At 35.6% G+C, this 19,571-nt stretch overlaps 1 protein-coding gene across 1 annotated transcript; it reads right to left on the bottom strand.

The window, feature by feature from the left end:
- Positions 1-1,793: 1,793 nt before the first annotated feature.
- iyd (iodotyrosine deiodinase) lies at positions 1,794-7,778 on the bottom strand. Its single transcript, XM_041252483.1, has 5 exons — positions 7,539-7,778; positions 6,057-6,248; positions 5,391-5,550; positions 3,400-3,556; positions 1,794-2,442 (listed from the first exon to the last, which is right to left on the bottom strand). Exons 1-5 carry the CDS (start codon positions 7,723-7,725, stop codon positions 2,260-2,262), a joined length of 879 nt encoding a protein of 292 aa, XP_041108417.1. The 5' UTR covers positions 7,726-7,778; the 3' UTR covers positions 1,794-2,259.
- Between the last annotated feature and the right edge of the window lie 11,793 nt (positions 7,779-19,571).

Here is a 19,571-nt window from a genome sequence, read left to right as displayed (position 1 = left end):
AAAAGTGAGAAAAGAACTGTAATGAAATAAATATCACAATGTTGGGGTACAATCTTGAGGGTTTTTTTTATTCCTTCAATTTTTTTTTTTTTAACCATTTGGTAATGGTTCAATCTGCACCAAAAGAACAGAAGACATATAAGTTTATAGTTCAATAACAGGATGTTCTGCAGAGAATGTTACATAAAAAAATAAAACAAATAAAATGAAATAAACAGTTGCTGTTGTGTGTATATTTGCTTTAATACAGTCATTTGCATTAAATGAAAATATCATTTCATATTTTATTGCTCTTTTACATACTTGTGTAACTGAATAGTATTGTGCCAGGTTCTTAACCCTTTTTCAGTAAGGGGACATATTTGGCACCTAATTTTACTTTTGTCTTTTTTTTTTCAAAATGAAAAAATGTCTTCTTTTTAAGAAAATGTGTAAAAAAAAAAAAAAAAAAAAAAAAAAATCCAAATCCAAACTGTAAAAAATCATGTAATGGCGGACAACACACTTAGAAATCAAATCAACAATGTTGAATCTCCTTTTAAATAAAACCACAGCCGTACTGGTGTACGTTTCCTTTATGTCAGGCGAGATTAACTCTGAATACAGCTGGCTGCTGACAGTGAGAGTGTTGAGCACACACATGACTAGCTTACATATCTAAATAGCAAGGCGGTGGTGACTGCAGTCTGTGGGCTAGAAAAAAAGAAACTCAAAGACTGTAAACTTGCAGTTTAAATGTTCAGTGTTCTAATCAGTTCAGTGTTTTATCTACCTTTATTTTTTTACATAACTGTATTACTGAGATGAGCAGGCAGCTAGGCTGCCCTACTTAGACAATGAAATCACTCACTTGTTCGGAGCTGGAGCTGGAGCGACACGGCTGTTATCTTTACTTGCAGTGCTTGTATGTGTTTTTTCATAATTATTTAATTCGTTGAAGAATCCCTTTCTCATGTGAATGGATTACCATACTCCTCCACACCGGTTATTACAAAAATGGAATCCCAGCATTAAAAAAAAAAAAAAAAATCCCTAACTCCTGAGACTGGGAAGTGTCTGGAATTGGATTCCCTACTCCAGACCTATTGAGTTTGTTCACATCATACAGGGAGTGCCCATCAACAAGCTTTAATTGTCTTACAGCTGATTAACATGAACAGACTGCTGCACTAAACATTTAACATGTCAACATTTTGCTAAAAGTCACTTTTGACTGTTTGATTTAAATATCCCCTTTCTACTTTTAACAAATTAGCTCGTTGAAATATTAACTTCAAAACAATGTGCTTATTCTAGAACAAGACACACACAGCATTTTACATTGCCCATGCTCAAGCGTTCAAATCAAATTCAAGTTTTTTATTTTGTTTGGAACCTTAGTTTTGTTTTTCAAAAGCATAACCTGTTTTTGGACACTTTTATTTAGTTAGTTTTTAACAGCAGTTTTCCATTTACAGTACTTAATCTAGAAATTAGAAAAAAAAATCATCTTTTTGTATTTTCATAGGTATTCGTCCCAACCCCAACCCCAACCCTAAAGTGCAATGCACACAGAGCGGCGAAAAATAAAAAAAGCCTATCTACAGAATAAAGATATGTAGTTTGCGTTGCTTGCGGTCTGCAGTAGTTCATTGAAGTTAGGTTTGTTTTCTTTTTCTTTCCATACTAGTCCGGTATGCATTGGCCCCTAAAAGACGTGAATTCCACGGTGACCCCTTAATTTCCCGATTTCCACAAAATCCCTAAGTAGGTAGACCCCTAAAACGTTTAAAAACAACTGATCTAGATGAAAGTAGCCAAATATTGAGTGTTTAATTAACTAATAAAAACACAATGAAAATCAGACATCAAACAGTACATGTTAGTCTCATCAGTGTATTTTTGCTTAAAACAGTGTAGCAGAGAAACAATACTTTTTTTAATGTGGTAATGGAACTTGACAGAAAAACAATGTGGAGTATAGTTTTTACTGATATTAAGACAATAACGTACCGTGGTAGGAAAAAGCATAATCACTATGAAACAAAGCCATTGAGAATCAGAAAAACTTATTTAAGAAGCAATTTCAGGCAGAAGCCCCTTTATAAAATAATTGTACTTGGACTGAAAGCTGACCAATCATGTCATAATTTCTTGCACAAATACCATTATAATTCAAACACCTCAGTATAAAGACACTTACTTTGATTAGCATAGTTATCTTTCCAGGGTGCATGTCATGATATATGCTACAGGCATTTTCAAAAGCAGCCCGGTATATTACACAAACACCATTATATCCTCTAGCTTCTTACGATTCAGATCAGGCACTGTGGCGTCTTCTGATGGGTAACCAACAGGTAGCAGCATCAGCAGCTTTTCATTGGCAGGCCGGTGTAGCAAAACTCTCAGCTGAGGACCACAGTTCAGAGGTGTGGTGGTAACTGTGACAAGGCCAACGTTCTGAGGAAACACATACACACACACACACACACACACACACACATAGTGTCAGAATGATCACGGTACGGTACTGGGGAACAGTCATATCTAGTGCAGGACTACCAAAAACTACCACTTCATTCAAGGGTCCATTTAAAATAAATCCATTAGCATGTCAATATTAACTAATCGTATATTACAACACCTTGTCATGTTATAAAGTACATATAAGGTGACCTGTAATATTTTGCCATACTGCATTGTTTTTGTATGTTGTTTTTATACAATTTAATATTGTTTATAACATAATTTATAAAACATTAACAGCATAATTATGTAGTTTAGGCGATAACCCAGAAGTAGTTTAATTTCAGACATCAGGACAAAGATTAATACGCAAAGTGATTATCAGTACTGTTTTCCTATCATATATAAAGTAAACTGTCGGTTATTTATTTATTTATTTAATTATTGTCATGAGGGATTATTCTAACTTTAGATGTTTGTTATTTGGTAACACAACAACAACAACAAAAAGAGAGAAACCCAGCAATAAAAACGTAATGGTGTATCATGTACACTTGGCGACAACTGTCTCCCTCATTAATCTCTCCTCAAACACCAAATGTGCCCTGTAGTTCTTGTAAATCTTAACATATCTGAATTAACTTCACTTATGGTTCTTACAGTTTCCTAAGTGAAAGACACCCACATTATGCTAAACACGCTCTTGATTTTTTAAAAGTATTTTCTTTTGTACATTTCACAGTCCAGCACGCCTGAGAGAGGTCAAAACAACTGATTGGTTAGTTCCTACAGAAATGCAGAATGTGTTTTTTTTTAGGATATGCCTCTCCTTTTCAAACCAATTGCGGCTTTTCTTATGGTTTCAAACATACTATATCAGTGTATTTGTGGAACGTAACAGAATGTGCAACACTGCGAGCTATATGGTGCTGATCTAGTATTAAATTATACCTGCAGTGCAGCAAGCAGGATCCCACAGGAGATGGAAACACTAATTTCATTGTAGTAATGGGTTTTCTTTTTCCCATCAGATAGCTTTCCGTAGACTTGCTTGAATATCAATATGAGATAAGGTGCAGTGTCCAAGTACTCTTTAATCCAGTTGGTCCTGCAATAGATTATTATTATTATTATTATTATTATTATTATTATTATTATTATTATTATTATTGTTATTATTATTATGTTAGTCAAAAAACAAACTAGCATGCTTGGTTTGTTGACAGATAAAAACTCCCTTTATTTACTTAGTTATTTTGAGTTTGATTACAGGAAATACTTGCAGTAATGATACTGTATCTGTTCACAAAGTAATACATTTCTAAAGAATTGGGGAAAAAAGATGACTACTAATTGAAGTCGTTCATTTGACCATAAAACTCAGATCTCTGTTGCTTGATACTATGGTTATACTGGCATGATCATAAAGTTTAGCGATACAGGAGTAAAAATGGTCATAAGCATTTCTTCCAGTAACTTAATATGGGAAATCACTGATTTTAGCCACAACTTTCACTTAAATAATTTTTGTTTTTTCTAAGTCTTCTTGCAATGACGTGGTACTTTTTAACTGATGAAGACTAATGTCAGCAGAAAACTCTTGAGACTGATTAAAAAAAAAAACCTAAAAAAAAAAAACTAAAAACTGTGGGATGGTATTATACTACATTACAAAGTCATAAGGCCCATTTTTCATCTGTGATGGATCCCCTTAAAAAGACTGTGGCATTTATTCATATGCATATTGGACTAAACAACAGTTCAAGCCTTTTATTCTACACATTGAAATGAGGGACAATATATTACCCTTAGCTGGGCTGTGTGGTGTTTTAATTGGTCTGTTATAATCTGTTTTTTTTTTCTCTCTCACTGGCTTTGAGACGTTTCAAATGAAACCAAGGGAGATGCTTCATCTATTGTGAGCTAGTGTACTTTGGAAGCCCAGAAAACGTCAGGCTCAAGTTACGGGCTTTTTCAACATTAAGAAAAAGTCCACCAGGGGGTGTCCCTGCCACATCAGTGTTGGATCACATTGCCAAGGCAATACATTGTCCTGTACTTCATTTGGAGCCACAAACACAAGACCTTTGTCTCCAGTGCTGCTAACAACATCTAAACTAAAATAATTTCCTTAGTCATGTTCCTTCTAACACCTGCAGCAGTAGGATGTTGCAGTATTAATGTCATCACAAAGTAGCAACACAATGTAAACAAGGACAAAATGGAAGCTGTATTTGTTTTACTGCAACAATGTACAGAACCATGAGCTTATTATATAAAAAATTCTTAAATATGATTATGGGGTTGCAGGACAGGCATTCAAAATGAAAACTTTTTACATTTGCATTCATCGCCAGTGTGCCAGAATCTTTGTATTCTGGGTTACTTACTGCAACATTGTGCTTTGTCTGGCTCAGTGACTTATGCATATATTCAGTTGTACACAAATCCATTTAACATTATGGTTTAATCACTTTTATTTCGTATTGGAATACCCAAGGCATTTATTACATAGAAGTTATAACTAGAGGACCTGTTGAGTGTACTTGCTAGTATTATAAATTAATCTCCACTACATCTTTGATTTTATCCATGCAGAAGACTGTTGACTACTCATGCATTCAATTCACCTTGTAGTTATTGCTGAAATACTTTATATTGATAGTTCAGAAACATTCTACAATACATGTTAATTAATGGATGAGAAATTATATTTTACTCTTTACCATTAAAATACTACTCACATGGAAGACATTGAGAAAAACATTTGTCATTGATGTTTCTCATAGGATTTGTTAATGACAACTGAGTACCATTTAAGTTTCATTCTTCATCTAAAATTGAACTTTCAAGGTTCCATTTAAATAACATTATGGAGATACAGCCCAGGCCATAATAAACTCTCTTGCTTATGTTGCCCATGCTTCTTAAATTCGTCTCACCTTAGCCTTTTCAGATCATTGACCCACTTCTCCCCCATTCTCTGTCTGTAGTTGATTTCTTCCTCCTCCTCAATGATCTCCCGGATCTTGTGCTTCATGTCTGGGTCTGCCACCACCACATATGTCCATGGCTCAGTGTGAGCACCGCTGGGGGAGGTGCCTCAAAACATGAACAATGCATGATTACTCATTGAAGTATTGACTCTTTATATTATATCTATTACGTGTTCAAGCCAAACACGAGACAACTCATGTAGTACCATTTGAAACTTCAAGGGATACTTTATACCATCTATGTTATATTTCTTACTTGTTCAATATTCTATTATGTGTGTTTGCTTCTAGAAAAACTACTTTAAGCTACATTCTCGGTACAGAAATTACAGCTGCACATCCAGGCATTATTCAAATTGCCAAGTGAGTCTTTTCAGAAGCAGGTTCAAAAGAGCATTTTTGCTGGAAGTGTTAATAAGCATGGTGAATAATGACCGAAGCAGAAACAACTGTACTGTACATAATGACATAACATATACATAATATTAATGTTAGGATATTAAGCAGGTAAGACATTTAATATTACAGGTATGAAAATGTAGATGGTACAAAGTACAGTTTATCTTTAATGTGTTCATTCCAATATTGAAAAATAGGTTGATGGTAATGCACCTGCAGTTCTGATGACATTGTCAATAACCTCCCTTGGCACTGGCTTTGGGCTAATGAATCTGACACTTCTCCTTTTGTTCAGCAGCTCGAAAAACTGCTGAGATCTGCGCAGCATTTCACCTTCGGAGAGCTGCAAAGGGGAGAAAGGGATTTGAGGCACGTCGACTTCCCTGTGTGTCCAGTCATCATTATCTGTACAAAGCAAAGGTAGCACTGAATTAGCTCAACGTGCAAGCTGATGGCAAGAGGGTCTGAACGATAAGACATATCATTTTTTAAAGCTTCTGGGTTACTGTTATATCATTTAGCAATGCAGACTTTACGCTAGGTTATAAATAGCGCCACACCCGAGAACCCCCCAGGTTATGAATTCTAACCGTTGAAAGGGGGCTCTTGTCTCTTCTGGGGGTGCTTTAGAATCTGGACCACATGTTGTAGTGTGTGGAATCATACTGACAGCATTTTAGGAATCAGTTGGAGCTCCACAAAATACTAATGCAATATTTACAGTGCTTCAAACAGGTACTGATAAGGCTATTGGTTTATTGGCACACATCCAGGTTTGAATAGAAAATTTTACTGTAGAGTGCTGTTTCAGTCACAAGCATTCATGCATGAGTTGAATTGTAAGTGAATAATGGTTATAATACAAGTGAATATACAAGCATTCAAGATAGTGAAAGTGCATTTGTTTATGCTCGTTGTTGAAACTGTTTATAATATGACATGAGAGAACTGTATATTAGTCATGTACAGTAATAGAATATGGTTATTTGTAAAACAGGAAATGTATTAAACAATGTATGTATGCTAACCTGCTGTTTCTGACAATGGATACAATACTAACATTCTGACAATGGATACAATTTAATAATGAAAGGCCAGGCTTTCTAACAAGCAGTGCAACAAATAATGGCAAACACTTACTTTAATCCAAACCATTTAATTACAACTTTATTTTCAGAGAAGCACTTATCCTGAAGAAAATTGGAGCAGTAAATCCACTGAAGTATATATAGCTTCTTTTTGGCATTTCTTTTGCTAAACAAACGAGTCATGCTTTACTGCTGGTGAGTCAATGCGTCTCCACTTGATTCCAGTTGGGTAATGAACCAAAGTGAAGAGCCATTTGCACTAAACAAACCTGCTGTAAAGAGCTGCTACATTCAGAATGCATGGGCACAGTACAACGTTTTAGTGGCATATTTTAAAGATCTTGTTTATTACTGCCGCTCTCTACATTATTCCTACAGGTGATTTTATTATTAACATTATTACTAATTCATGTAATCCAAATCCAGTGAAATGACAAATATATATTTCAGGGAAACTGAAATGATTTAACTTTAAAACCGAGACATAAACTACCAAGATATAAATGTACAGGCTCTTCTGTGTTCTTCTGTTCCTTACTCTGTGTTTAGTTTCTCACTAAGCTTGTTCTCTTAAATAAACTGTCTAAAGAAAAGTATAAAACAGTACCTTCTTCATCTAGATTAAGTTCTGTGTTGTCTTGGAGATCTTCATCTACCCAGGGCCGAGACTCAGATGCGGATTTTGTAGGTGCCTTAGGCTTTTTGCTTTTCTTCTTGAATCCTTTCAGCATAGCCACAATTACAATGCATAAAATAGCAATAAACACAGGAGTTAAAGGAGAGAAGAGAGCCATTGTCCCAGGTCCTAGCTGAAATTGCAGGAATGTGTGTTGCAAGCAGCAACTCCTGGCACTGTTATTCTCAGTGTAGAGTTGGCTGCCCTTGAACGTGAGGTTACATAAGGGTGGACTTTCAACTAAGAAAGAGAATATATACATTCATAATTTATAACTTTAAAATGAATCTAACACATTCACATTTTCAGAATCATATTTTTGTTGTACTGTACACCTATAGAAATTTTCAACATGACTTTAAGAAGGTAATAACTTTCCTGAATATGCAAAAACTGTATTTAAAACTATTGCACATTATACCTACTGTATAAATAAACTTTCAGATATCAGTTATCTCCACATGTTACGTAAGTATGTAACACTTACTGGTGACAAGTTAGTTATAGGCTGTTAAACTTTGCACTTTATTTATTCATGAATAAATATGAACTGTTATTTTTTATTTTTTTAATACATTGTTAAATTGCTTCATCAGCATTAAGTTGAAAAAGACACGGTACTGCAAAGGACAAACCATTGAATAAGATACTAAATAAAACCATGCCTAAAACAGAGACAGAAGAATGCTGTGTTACACAAAGCCAAGCTTCTGCATTAATTCTGTGCTTAGGGTATGATTTTGAACCTCTCTATTACTTACTCTGCATCGGTATGGAGTGTACTGTATTTTAATGCAATGGCTTGAGGCAAATAATTAAAAAAAAGATTTTATGGAGCTTCTGAGATAAATAATTTGGGATTTCAGCATAGTTTGACTTTTTCTCCTCAGTTATCCAATGTAAACTATCTTATAACGTGTATTAATGATAGTTTATCCCAAGCTTTAAAGCTTTCCTCAAAGATTTTGATCTTCTTTGTTCTTTTTTTAAACAGCTAGCTTGAGAATTGAACTGACTTAACATGAAATGAAAGTCTTATTGAGCATCCAGTCCTTGGTAAGTATGTGTTTATTTTGTGGAAAAGGGTTTAGCTATGGTTGTGAATTGCTTGTACCTTCAGAGGGCAGCACTGTAAAGCTTACAACTGTGTTCCACTTGCAATACTTATTTAATAGAAGAAATAATTGAATGTTTAATAACATTTGTTCTACCAGGCACATTAGAAAAAACATCACCAATCCCTTTCACCAGTTGTGGCAACTCACGTTTCTGATCAGGACACAACTGTTCCCTCATCGGAATACGAACTGTGCTAAGTGGGTCGACATCAGGACCAAAATCCTCTTCTATACTGTCATTGGCTATAAACAGGTCCTCCCTTTCCTTAGAGGGTTTAAATAAATTAATATGGTAAATTTGAAGTTTATTTCAGTGGTCAGGCTGCCTAATCTCACAGTTAACTTTACCAATTGCCTGTATCATATGATCCCTGCCACTTAGCATACAGCTTAGATTCTGACATGGGAAGCAGCAACAGTGCTTTGTCTCCAGGTTAAAAGTTCCGAATTCTTGCTCGTTTGTTGCTCTTGGCAAGTTTTTGATTTTCTTGTGCCAAACGACTGACCAATTCCAGGGGCTCCCTCAAAAGTATTATATATTTGACTATGTTTTTAGATTTATGTGGTTGCTCCTCCCACCTTCTCTCTTAGAAGAGCAAGGATACCTCGGGCCTGTCTCTCGTAAAGCAGCTCAAGGGGGAGAACCCAGTTGAACTCTGCAGAACCTCTCTCACTGCAAACATGAAGAATGGAAGCAGTTTAGCCCAGTGTTTTTGCTCTTGATTGACAAACCGCCTCAGGGTCTGATTAAAGCGCTCAACTAGGCCATCCGTTTGCAGGTGGTAAATGGAGGTCATTATGGGCTGGATTTTTAACAATTTATACACTTCCTTTAAATAATCGGATATAAAGCTGGTTCCTTGATCTGTTAGAATCTTTTTGAGAATCCTTACTCTCGACATGATTTTAACCCTTTGCAGTCCTGTGTCGGACCAGGTCCGACATTACAGTTTTCCCTTTCCAGTCCAGTGTCGGACCCTGTCCAATATCATTGAAAAGACGTAAAGCACAGGTCTCTAGTTGTTTTTTCTCCGGAAAAAGCAGAGAAAACTTTTCAATGGCCGAGTGAGACCGATAGGAGCTGAATGAAACCGTAAAAAAAGACCGTATCTCATAGCCCATTGCATTACAGAGATAACACAGACATAACAAAGGAGGTAGCTACTTCTGCATCCAGCGCTCAAAGAATATCACCGACATTTGCAGAGCTTTTTGAGATGTTATAGTAATAAAATAATTACTTGGATCGCAAGTTTGGTGATAAAACGAGTGACCATCTCGTAATTATGGTCAAAGCCAAAACGAGAATAAAGTGAAACTAATAAATCGATTATTTTAATATCACATATATTTTGTGTAAAAACACAATACATGTGAAAATCTATAACAGAAAAAGTAACAAGCACTTATCTGAATAGGCCCTCCTGTCAGCTCAGTTATTGAAAGAAAAAAAAAAGATTTGCAATAGCAATATGTGTGCAATAGCAATTCACATACAAGTACACACAATAACACACACATACATGCTCAATTACTCCTCAGATGATGACAAATCTGTCTTGCATTCTGGACAACAAAAATAAGGCATGCCTGGGGTGCACTTCTCATGTGCCCATTTCTGGCACTGTTGGCACTGTAGCCAAACTTCCCGCGACTTATTGTGTGCAAAGGGCTCTCCACATATTAGGCAAGGCCACTCCTGCTCTTCACAATCTCTGCTTGTTTTCTTTGCTTTTGCTACCTTCTTTGCCTTGCCTCTTTGGTGGTTTTGGCCCTTTGATTTTTTTCATGGGAAGCTGTTTTCTTTGATTTGTTTGTTTTCTTTGTTTTGGGCATTTGCCAATTGCTTCTTTATTTCCTTTCTTGACAGTTTCTTTCTGTTCAGTATTTGTTTTTCATTAACAATTACAGGAGAAAAAAAGAATATCGCAGAATTAGTAATTATGGGGTGAAAATAAAAGAAGCTTTACTGAAACGTACTCTTGCCTCTGTTGCCGCATCACAGAACTCCACACGATGGTGTCTGCTATAACAGTTTGTTATTAAACTCTATACACGTGCATAGGGAGATTTTTTTTTAGGTATGGTCTTTTTACCTTAACTGGGCGTCTTGCCCCACCCTACCCTACACAATATAGTCCAGCACACTCATTATTTATGACACATGTCATATAAAGTATTTATAGTTCTGCATACAATTTTAGATAATCCCACCATTGTTATACTGTAAGTCCTGTAAAATCATGTACAACAAAACACTGTTGTAATTAAGACAAATTAAAAGAAATATAGCCGTTGACAGTTCCAGTGTTTTCCACTGCTTTCTTCGTCTGCTTTCAGTAACGTGGCAGATATTACCTTCTTATTACTCTGATAAATGTCAGACGTTGTTCTTAAAATCCAATTCAGTGTTATCAATCAGGCATTAGGCTACCAGTGCTAAGATAAACATGGTTTCTTTGCTCATCACCAAAGGACAGTTTTCACTGGGTGTGGCTCATCTTAGAAGTGTCTAGAAAAGCTTCATTTCCTCCCATGCTGGTTAGTGCCTTTTAATGGTGCCCTTTTCACAGTTAGTTTTAATAAAAATAAATTAAAAAAAAAACCTGTAACTGTATTTTCAGAGAGAACTTAAGTAGATACATAAATCAAATATAAACTTCTTATGGTTCTATCTCAATTGGATTAAATACTAGATGTCTCACAGAAAAGTTTAAGCACACACAGACATACATACACAAACACACACACATTGGATTTGCGGATAGTGGGTTTAAAACTAACTTAAAATTAAAATGAAGGAGTTTCTTAAAAAAAAGATATCTCTTTGTAAAAAATGGGTATCAGGCTGGTTGCTGTTGCTGGGTGATGAGAAATACAAAAATACTTTTGTTACAGATCTTTTGTTTCACCTGCAAGGGGTTGCAACCATTAATGTCAGTGCATCACAAATAAAATAAAATGCTAAGCACTTCATAATTATAGCACCCATAGGAGTGCATGATACACTTGGGCTCATAGTAGGAGACACCTCTGTGCCTCTAAGGACCCAGCACACTTTCATATGTTTAAAAACAGGTCATAAAAAGCCAATGAAGATTAATTTTTTCAAATTAAAATATTGTATTCATATTACAATTATTGCATTGATTGCATTGAAAGCCAGTCCTTAAGTAGCGACATATCATTATAAGCATTATTACATCTGTAGCCCTGTAGCTCTCATACTTCATCGGAGAAGTGATACACATGTCATGTTTAAAAAACCTTGCTGATGGCTAAGGCCTGAACATACTGTTACCGGCAACATCACACTGGGGGGAATGTGAAGAATTTCTACACCTATTTAACACCTGGACTATTTATCCATAAGAAAAAGAAGGAATTAGGCTACCCATGTGTGATGTTAGAAAACTGTGGTATCTACATACAATTATCTTTAGGAATAATAATACAAAATTAAAAAAAAAAAATGAAGGTGACTTTTAAAATGTTGTGCCAATGTTATTTCTGTTGTTATTTAGGTGGGAATGTTTTTTTTACTGTCAAGTAGTGGATGCCTGGAAGTGGAAGACTTATCTTTCTGCCTGGAAAGTTGATTATCAGCTTTTCTGATGAGAAAGTAGGTTAGGGCTGCTGTGGGTGAGGTTTGTAACCAATCAATTGACTTCAAAAAGACACTTTGCTTCTGCAGTTGATCATAAGACCTATTATTCTGCAGACGTGCAAGTTTGAACTTTTTTTTTTTTATTAGTCGCTAACTGTTTTTATCTTTTTTCTCCTAATGTGAAGTGGTCTAGTTTTTTTAGCTCAGCTCACCGCTACCACCCCCGCACTGGCTCAGGAGCGGCAAAGATGAACGCACTGACCACTTCTTTTTCATACTGTAGGCCCACCATGCAGCCACAGCTACAGCGTCGGAGGACAACACAGCTCTGGGCAGCTTACAGGCAAGCCCGCAGGCGCTCTGCCAGACTACAGGGGTCACTGGTGTGCGGTGAGCCGAGGACACCCTGCCGACCTAAGCTCTCCCCCACCCCGGCCGGCGCTCGGCCATGTGCACCACCCCATGGAAGCACATGTCCACAGTCGGCAGTGGAATAGCCTGCACTCAAACCAGCGAAGTCCAGGCTATAGGGCGCATCCTTCACTCCACACGGAGCACCTTTACTGGATGCGCCATTCCAGAGCCCCAAAGTTTTAACATATGCTATGGCAGGCATGGTAGAAATAATAATGTAGGAAATAACTAAATTAATTTAAAATTCAGTGGGTAAGCTGAAACCCTTGAATGTGTCTTCTGTTCATTTACCTAGTAAGAGTAGTAAAGTTAACTGTGTCTAACAATCCCATAGCTTATACAGTAGGTGGAGAATGCAGTAATGTAGCAATGTAATTTGGACCTTTTTACATTTTGAAATTGAATGCTCATAAAAGGCGACAAACAGATGGTTCTTAAATTAATCTTACAAAGTATGGGAGTTGTTACTTATTTTGTAATATGAATAGTTTTATATTACTTGAACAAAAAAAAAAAAAAAATAGGAAATGGCTTATTCTGTAAAGACCTTGATAAATCTGTCTTAAAATATAATTGAGTCATATATAATTCACTAAACACCAAAAAAAAAAAAAAAAAACTGGAAAGAAAACAACCGATACTCCCAATAAAGTCTTGTGTGATATGTCCAATATGACATTTTTGAGTCAATGGATCCCTCAGAAACTGAAGCTTATCACAAAGTAAACAAGTGAGCAAGACTGAAAAACAAGTGAGCAAAACTGTGATTGCCCTCCAAAGCACTTGAAATAAAAGGAAATGCCTGCCAGATATTTCTAGCTGCTTAAAACAATGACGTATTGCACACTAATATTTGTAACTGAGAAATGAACTATATTAAATTGTCTTAGCTAGTAGGGGCATGTACTGTAGTGGTGTAGTATGTGATATTTAAAGAATCGAGTTTTCTATATTTTGATAATTTCAATGAAATAAGCTAGGTAGACAAAATCACATATTGCTTATTGTGCTCCTGGTCTTTAGTTTGTCAGTCCTTTCTGTTATTTTGGGGTTGAGCACTTACTTAATTCTTTTACTTGCAGCTCATGATAAATTATTCTTTAGCTAGAGTATAGCCTAGATGGACAAACAAATGGAGCAGTACAAACCAGCAGCATTATCAAGAATGCTGGGTATATCAGACAAAAAGAAACATAGTAAATTGGGCTTTTCCCATAGGCTGTTTGCATCAATGGTATGACATCCTTGACACTTTTTTTGTCTTCTTGTGTTTGCAGTGATGTAAACCCTAATATGATTGAGTGGGTATGGATAATGCACAGACTTGGAAGTTCATGTATTGCACGAGGGTTGAATATGTCACTAATTCCAATGCATTGGGTGTCAGTAGAGTTTTATTGCTCAGTGGATATGTAGAGCAATGTCTGGGTTAAATAACAGAGCATAATATGATGGGAAACAAAAGTTAATTATACTATAGAGTGGCAAATCTATTATATCTTGAAAGTCCTTAAATTGCAGAGGAATGAAATAAGCAAGTTAATCAACTGAAAGGACTAAAACAAAATTATAATTGTATCCAGAATCTTTAGACACTTCAATTAATCTAAATAGAAATGCTCTGCGTTTAGTCTACGCAGTTGGAAGCACAGCTGGTTTGGTAACTCTACCTCCAAGTGAAGAGCATCGTTCTAATCAAGGAAAGTAAATCACCAATGGTGAGAACACTGAATTCTGCTTCTAGCATTATTACATGGGCATTGATTTAAAAAAACAGTTACAAAGTGCACTGATTTATCTCTACTGTCTTTCCCTAGATTCCATAGAAAATTGGAACATGTATGTAAACGTGTGATGTGAAGGTGTTTCAGCGAAATTAAGTTAACATATTTTAATCCTTACAGTTATTCAGTCATATAATTTAGGTTATTTGAGTAAAGACTGTGATTTTCAATGACTTCCATTTCTGCTGATGTTACTGGCCTGCTGTTTTTTTAAAAGATCTGATTTTAAGGTGATTTCTAAATTGTTGCATTGTCATATGACTACAACACTAGTCTTATATTTTATACAGTATGCTTTTCACACTGTATATTCAACTGTGAGTTTGGATTTCTTTTTGATTTTGTGTTTTGTTCTTTTGTCAAGTATTTTCGGATGCCTTTAGCATGAAAGGTGCTATATAAATTGAATTCCATTGATTGATTGATCATTATTTGTTGACAATACAGAACCCTTCAGTTAATAAGCTTGCTGTCTTTTGTATTTGCAAGGATTGAGAAGTAAACTGATTAGAGATGCATTTTATATTTGTATAAACATAGGGACACATGCAATCAATAGGAATGTGTTTAAAATTCTACTCATCTGTTTAGATCTAGGGCAAATGTGATCTCACATTCAGTGTTTCCATAGTAACATTCTACATTTCATTCTGTTCTCGGAGTGCTCCAAAAATAAATAATCTACAGACAATTGATGTTTAAGGGGTTTCTATGACTCATGTGATCTAGTCAAAAACAGAAACCTCTCTTCTTTAAAGGGGGTTACCTCTGTGCATTAAACATTTGTATATGTTTTAGTTTTTTTTTCTTCAGCTGTATTACTCATCAAGTAGCCAATCGCCTCTATTCACCTGGCAAACATAAGCAATGGTTGTTGCCAGGGTGCTGAATTACCTCCTGGCCTCTTCTGCCTCGTCAGTAAGGGTTGCTGTGGTGATGTGAAGTGAACCATCTCCAGACAGTCTTCCCTATTTTTCTTTAACCTTGTGAGAGAGCAATGGCCAATTCCCTATTGGTACTCAGTCAGGATCAGCAACATGACATTACCTGGATTTGAACTTGCGAGCTCTCTATTCAGGAGTGCTTTAAGAGGTGAGCCACTGGGGACAACATGAGCTTTTTATTTCATTAAATTGTGTGTAGGGAAATCACTCTAAACATGAATTGTTCTGCCAAAATATATCATATGGATGTTAACAACCAAGATGTGGAGAGAATATTCTGATAGAAGCCTTGAAAAAAGAAGGCCCAAGAGTCTCAAAATCTAGTGGAAGAACATAATTTCAGTTTAATTGAAATATGTATTTGGTTATAGTGAAACACCCACTCTGCATGTCCTTAGTTACATCAGTTTATGTAACATAGTAGGTTGTGAGAGTATAAAATCTGTTTTAATATTGATATTGGAGCGACAAAAAGGTAAATGTGTTGTTTCAAATTAAACAGATAGGTACAGCAATTCTTGTAAAGTTTAACTTTGAAAAATTTGGTCAGACATTTGCAATTCTGGTCACATCCTCAATCAATATTGAAGTGAATGGTGGCATTTTATCTAAAAGCATTACTCATTTTGTAACCGTATTTGCAGCATTTCAAGGACCTGAACATTTTCTCTTTCACTTTTGCAGACTTATTGATTCTGTGAATTTCACACAAATGTATCTTTTAGAAGACACTGCTTAGCAACACTCCGGGTTTTTTCAGTATTAACCTTGCTGTTTATTGTAAAACTGATTCTTTCGTACCTGCAACTTTGGAATGAAACGAGGCACAAAAACGTGGAAGACCTTAAGCAACTAAGGAGACATGATTTACTAGTTAGATTTATCTCAGGAAACCCTCTTATTCTCAATATTAATTCCCTTTCTGAGCTGTATAGGCAGATTCATAGCCGGTTGACAAAGACAAGTTAATGCAGTCACCTCAGGTTCCTGGTTTGCACACTTTCAGCTTTTGAGCATGGTTCAGAGTTACCAATGCAAGTTCTTTTATTCTTGATAAGAAGTATTTTTTATGAACGCGTACTTTAAAACAATTTTATACCCAAGATACACATTTCTACTCATGTATTTTGAAGAGTTATCTCACAAATCTAAATGATAAAGTGTGTCATTGTAGACTGCAAGATTGGAAATAAGATTCCCGTTTTAAAGCAGCTTGACCTACTGTAGACTTTACAAGCAACTTAACTAGACAAATCCTAATTTGGTATGACTAAGCTCACTGTAAAACCAGAATGGCATCTCTGAGCTACATTACAGTGTAATACCTGTTCAATTCTTCTTTGTAAATAATTAGGATTGTCCTCTTCTTTAGAGGGTGAAAATTATCACCTCATCGTTTTCACACCCCATGTTCTTTTAGTTTCTCTGTTATTTATCATATCCGAACCCATTTATATAGCATTTTTCTCTGTAGTTGAACGATAAGATAAAACCCAGTTTGTAATATTTGATCTTCAATACATTGCTTTCACTTCATTTTTAATCCAGCTGCCTTTTTGGATTTAAAATCAGATTTTGTTAGTGCTTGGATGCATGACCTTGAAATCATACTTGCAGCAGAAAATAGTGCTAGTGGGTCACAAGTACATTCTCCTTTCCCTGGGAGATGTCGTCCAGTCTACTATGTGAACTGTCAAGACTCAAGAAGGCGCTTGTCACAATGTTTGTCAACTTGATGACCTAATCTCAGTACCCTTGCCAAACTCAAAAAATGATGGTTGCTATTTTCCCAACCATTTATAATCCTAGTCCTAGCCCCTTAAAAAATGAGACTTGTTCATGTACCTGTAAAGTGAGTAAATGTTGGGAGTTTCCTTCAATCAGTGAAAACACACAGTTAAGCAGACTGAAGCAATCCTAAACGTCCAGGCAGCTCTGCCAACTGAAAGAAAGAGGGTTAATGGAATGAACTTAAACATATGCACACGACTCTGGGGACTCTGCCTTTTTTATTTATTTTATGTATTTAACTAGAAATGATGCGTAAGACATGTTGTATATTAACTCTGCCTACATGCAGCAGTTAGTTCTGTATAAATCCTGTTAAATCACTTTTCAAGATGAATAAAAAAAAAGAGGTTTCCTAAAGTTAATAGAAGATCTACTAGAAATTTAGTGAATAACGCCTCAAGGTTATCATACAATGTCAAAAGTTACAAGAGACAGTATAGGGTGTAATATAAATTATCTCAAGAAGGATTATATATTGAGTAATTACAATCATTGTGAAGTAAATCAACATGCACAATCCTTTATAATGCTATATAATGTTCAAAACATATTGAATTGTTTACACTACATATCAAATTCCCTTACAATTTTGGTCGGATGATGCTGTATTTTCATTATAGAGAGTATACAGGGTAATCATTTTTGTATATTTATTACAGAAAAAGGACACAACACATATGGAATTAATAGGGTTTACTGGTTAGTATGCCTTGGTATAATTTAGCTTTACTTAGAAAAATTGGGTAACGTTTCCAATGGGGTGGTTTTTCCTACTGCTAGTAAATCCCTCGACCTCATGCTGCTAAAGAACCATGCTAGTCTTAATTAGAGTTTAAGATGGGGGCTTGGGAGCTTTCAATAACCCTTCTAATAACTCAGACAGGATGGTTACATCATGCAAACTCCTTTAAACAGCAGTCTGGTATATGTGTGTGCTGTGGAAAACTTTGTGTTGCTATAAGCTTAAAAAAATGAATAACCTAATTTATCTCTTATACTTGCTCCTATTCTAATTGGAAAATAGGGGTGACTAGAGAATTGCTGCAGAGGTGGAAGAAGCAATGATTTCATGTTGTATTGTCAAAGAAAATCTCTTTGAATAGGAAGATTACAGCTTATGTCTGCTGTGTATCCTTTTATTAAGACATGTTTATGAAACTCGGTTTACATTTGCTGCCTCTCAGCTTGTTTGCAGAATAGGACATATGTGTGACCTGAAAGCACTGGTAATCTGTTTGTGGTGTGGAAAGATTGGTCTAATCTAGTGGTTACTGCAGAGGCCCAAGAGCCAGAAGATCGCTGTGCTGGAATCTCAGCTCAGACACAAGCACAGAGTGATAGTCAAGTCACATGACAGCTACATGTTTCTGGTTTAAAAAAACAAAAAACAAAACACCACACAAGGATAAAAACACAGGGGAACATTGGAAATCTAATACTGAAATGTAGTTAGGTAATTTGGTTTATATACAGTACTTTCTGCAAAAAAAACAATCCATAGTTGATCGTTCGCACCTTAAGACTGTAGATTCTTATCAGGTTTCACCCCACAAGGTTCAAATTTCCAATGGTCAAAACCAATTTTCTATTGAATTAGTATGGGGAATAAAAATACTTATAGTGCCATTAATTAAATTGTAGTTCCATAATATTGCTATTCCAAAATGGCAACGACTTCTATAGTAAAAATGTTATTTTGTGTAAGTAATGACACATGGAAATAAATAGTATGTACATTAACTATACAATGACATCTGCAGAGTAATCAATGCCCCTACTTGACATGTAATTTAAATGTTTGCTGGACTTCAGAGTCTGTATTTCCTATGTGCTGTACATATATGTACATTATTATCACCAGTAAATTACTACTAACCTTTGGTCCATTTATTTAAATATATACAGTATATATTTTTTTAAACCATTAGGAACATTAAGGGCACAATGACTTCTGATGAGAAAGTCATAAAACATGACTCCATGCTTGTGTCCGTTTCCATCTAATCACATTGACAGACATTTACCATAAAAATGGTGCCAGTAATGGTTTAGTAAATATGATGAAACATAAATTGTGTACTGAATGCCATTATCATGTAATTGTGAGCATTTTGCGATACAAACAGACACAGTATATTGATTTGCACAAGGAATGTCCATGGTATTTTCTAATGGAGTCATTAAATCATATATGTCAGAGAGAGAGAGAGACAGAGAGAGAGAGAGAAAGACAGAGGGAGAGAGATGGTTGGTTAGTGTTGGTTAGAGTACACATCTCTGTTAATATAGTACAACTCAAATCAAGT

The sequence above is a fragment of the Polyodon spathula genome, chromosome 6, assembly GCF_017654505.1.
Source record: "Polyodon spathula isolate WHYD16114869_AA chromosome 6, ASM1765450v1, whole genome shotgun sequence".
In the NCBI taxonomy this organism is placed as follows: Eukaryota; Metazoa; Chordata; class Actinopteri; order Acipenseriformes; family Polyodontidae; genus Polyodon; species Polyodon spathula.
Note: the sequence above shows the minus strand (reverse complement) of the source record. Positions and strands in the feature narration are given on the sequence as shown.

What these genes read in the sequence shown, in the direction of transcription:
- iyd (XM_041252483.1), bottom strand. Translation starts at nt 7,725, where the DNA reads ATGGCTCTCTTCTCTCCTTTAACTCCTGTGTTTATTGCTATTTTATGC. An exon ending in CAATGTCATCAGAACTGCAG is followed by an intron (nt 5,551 to 6,056) that starts GTGCATTACCAT and finishes TCATGTTTTGAG; the next exon opens with GCACCTCCCCCAGCGGTGCT. An exon ending in AATGATCTGAAAAGGCTAAG is followed by an intron (nt 3,557 to 5,390) that starts GTGAGACGAATT and finishes AATCTATTGCAG; the next exon opens with GACCAACTGGATTAAAGAGT.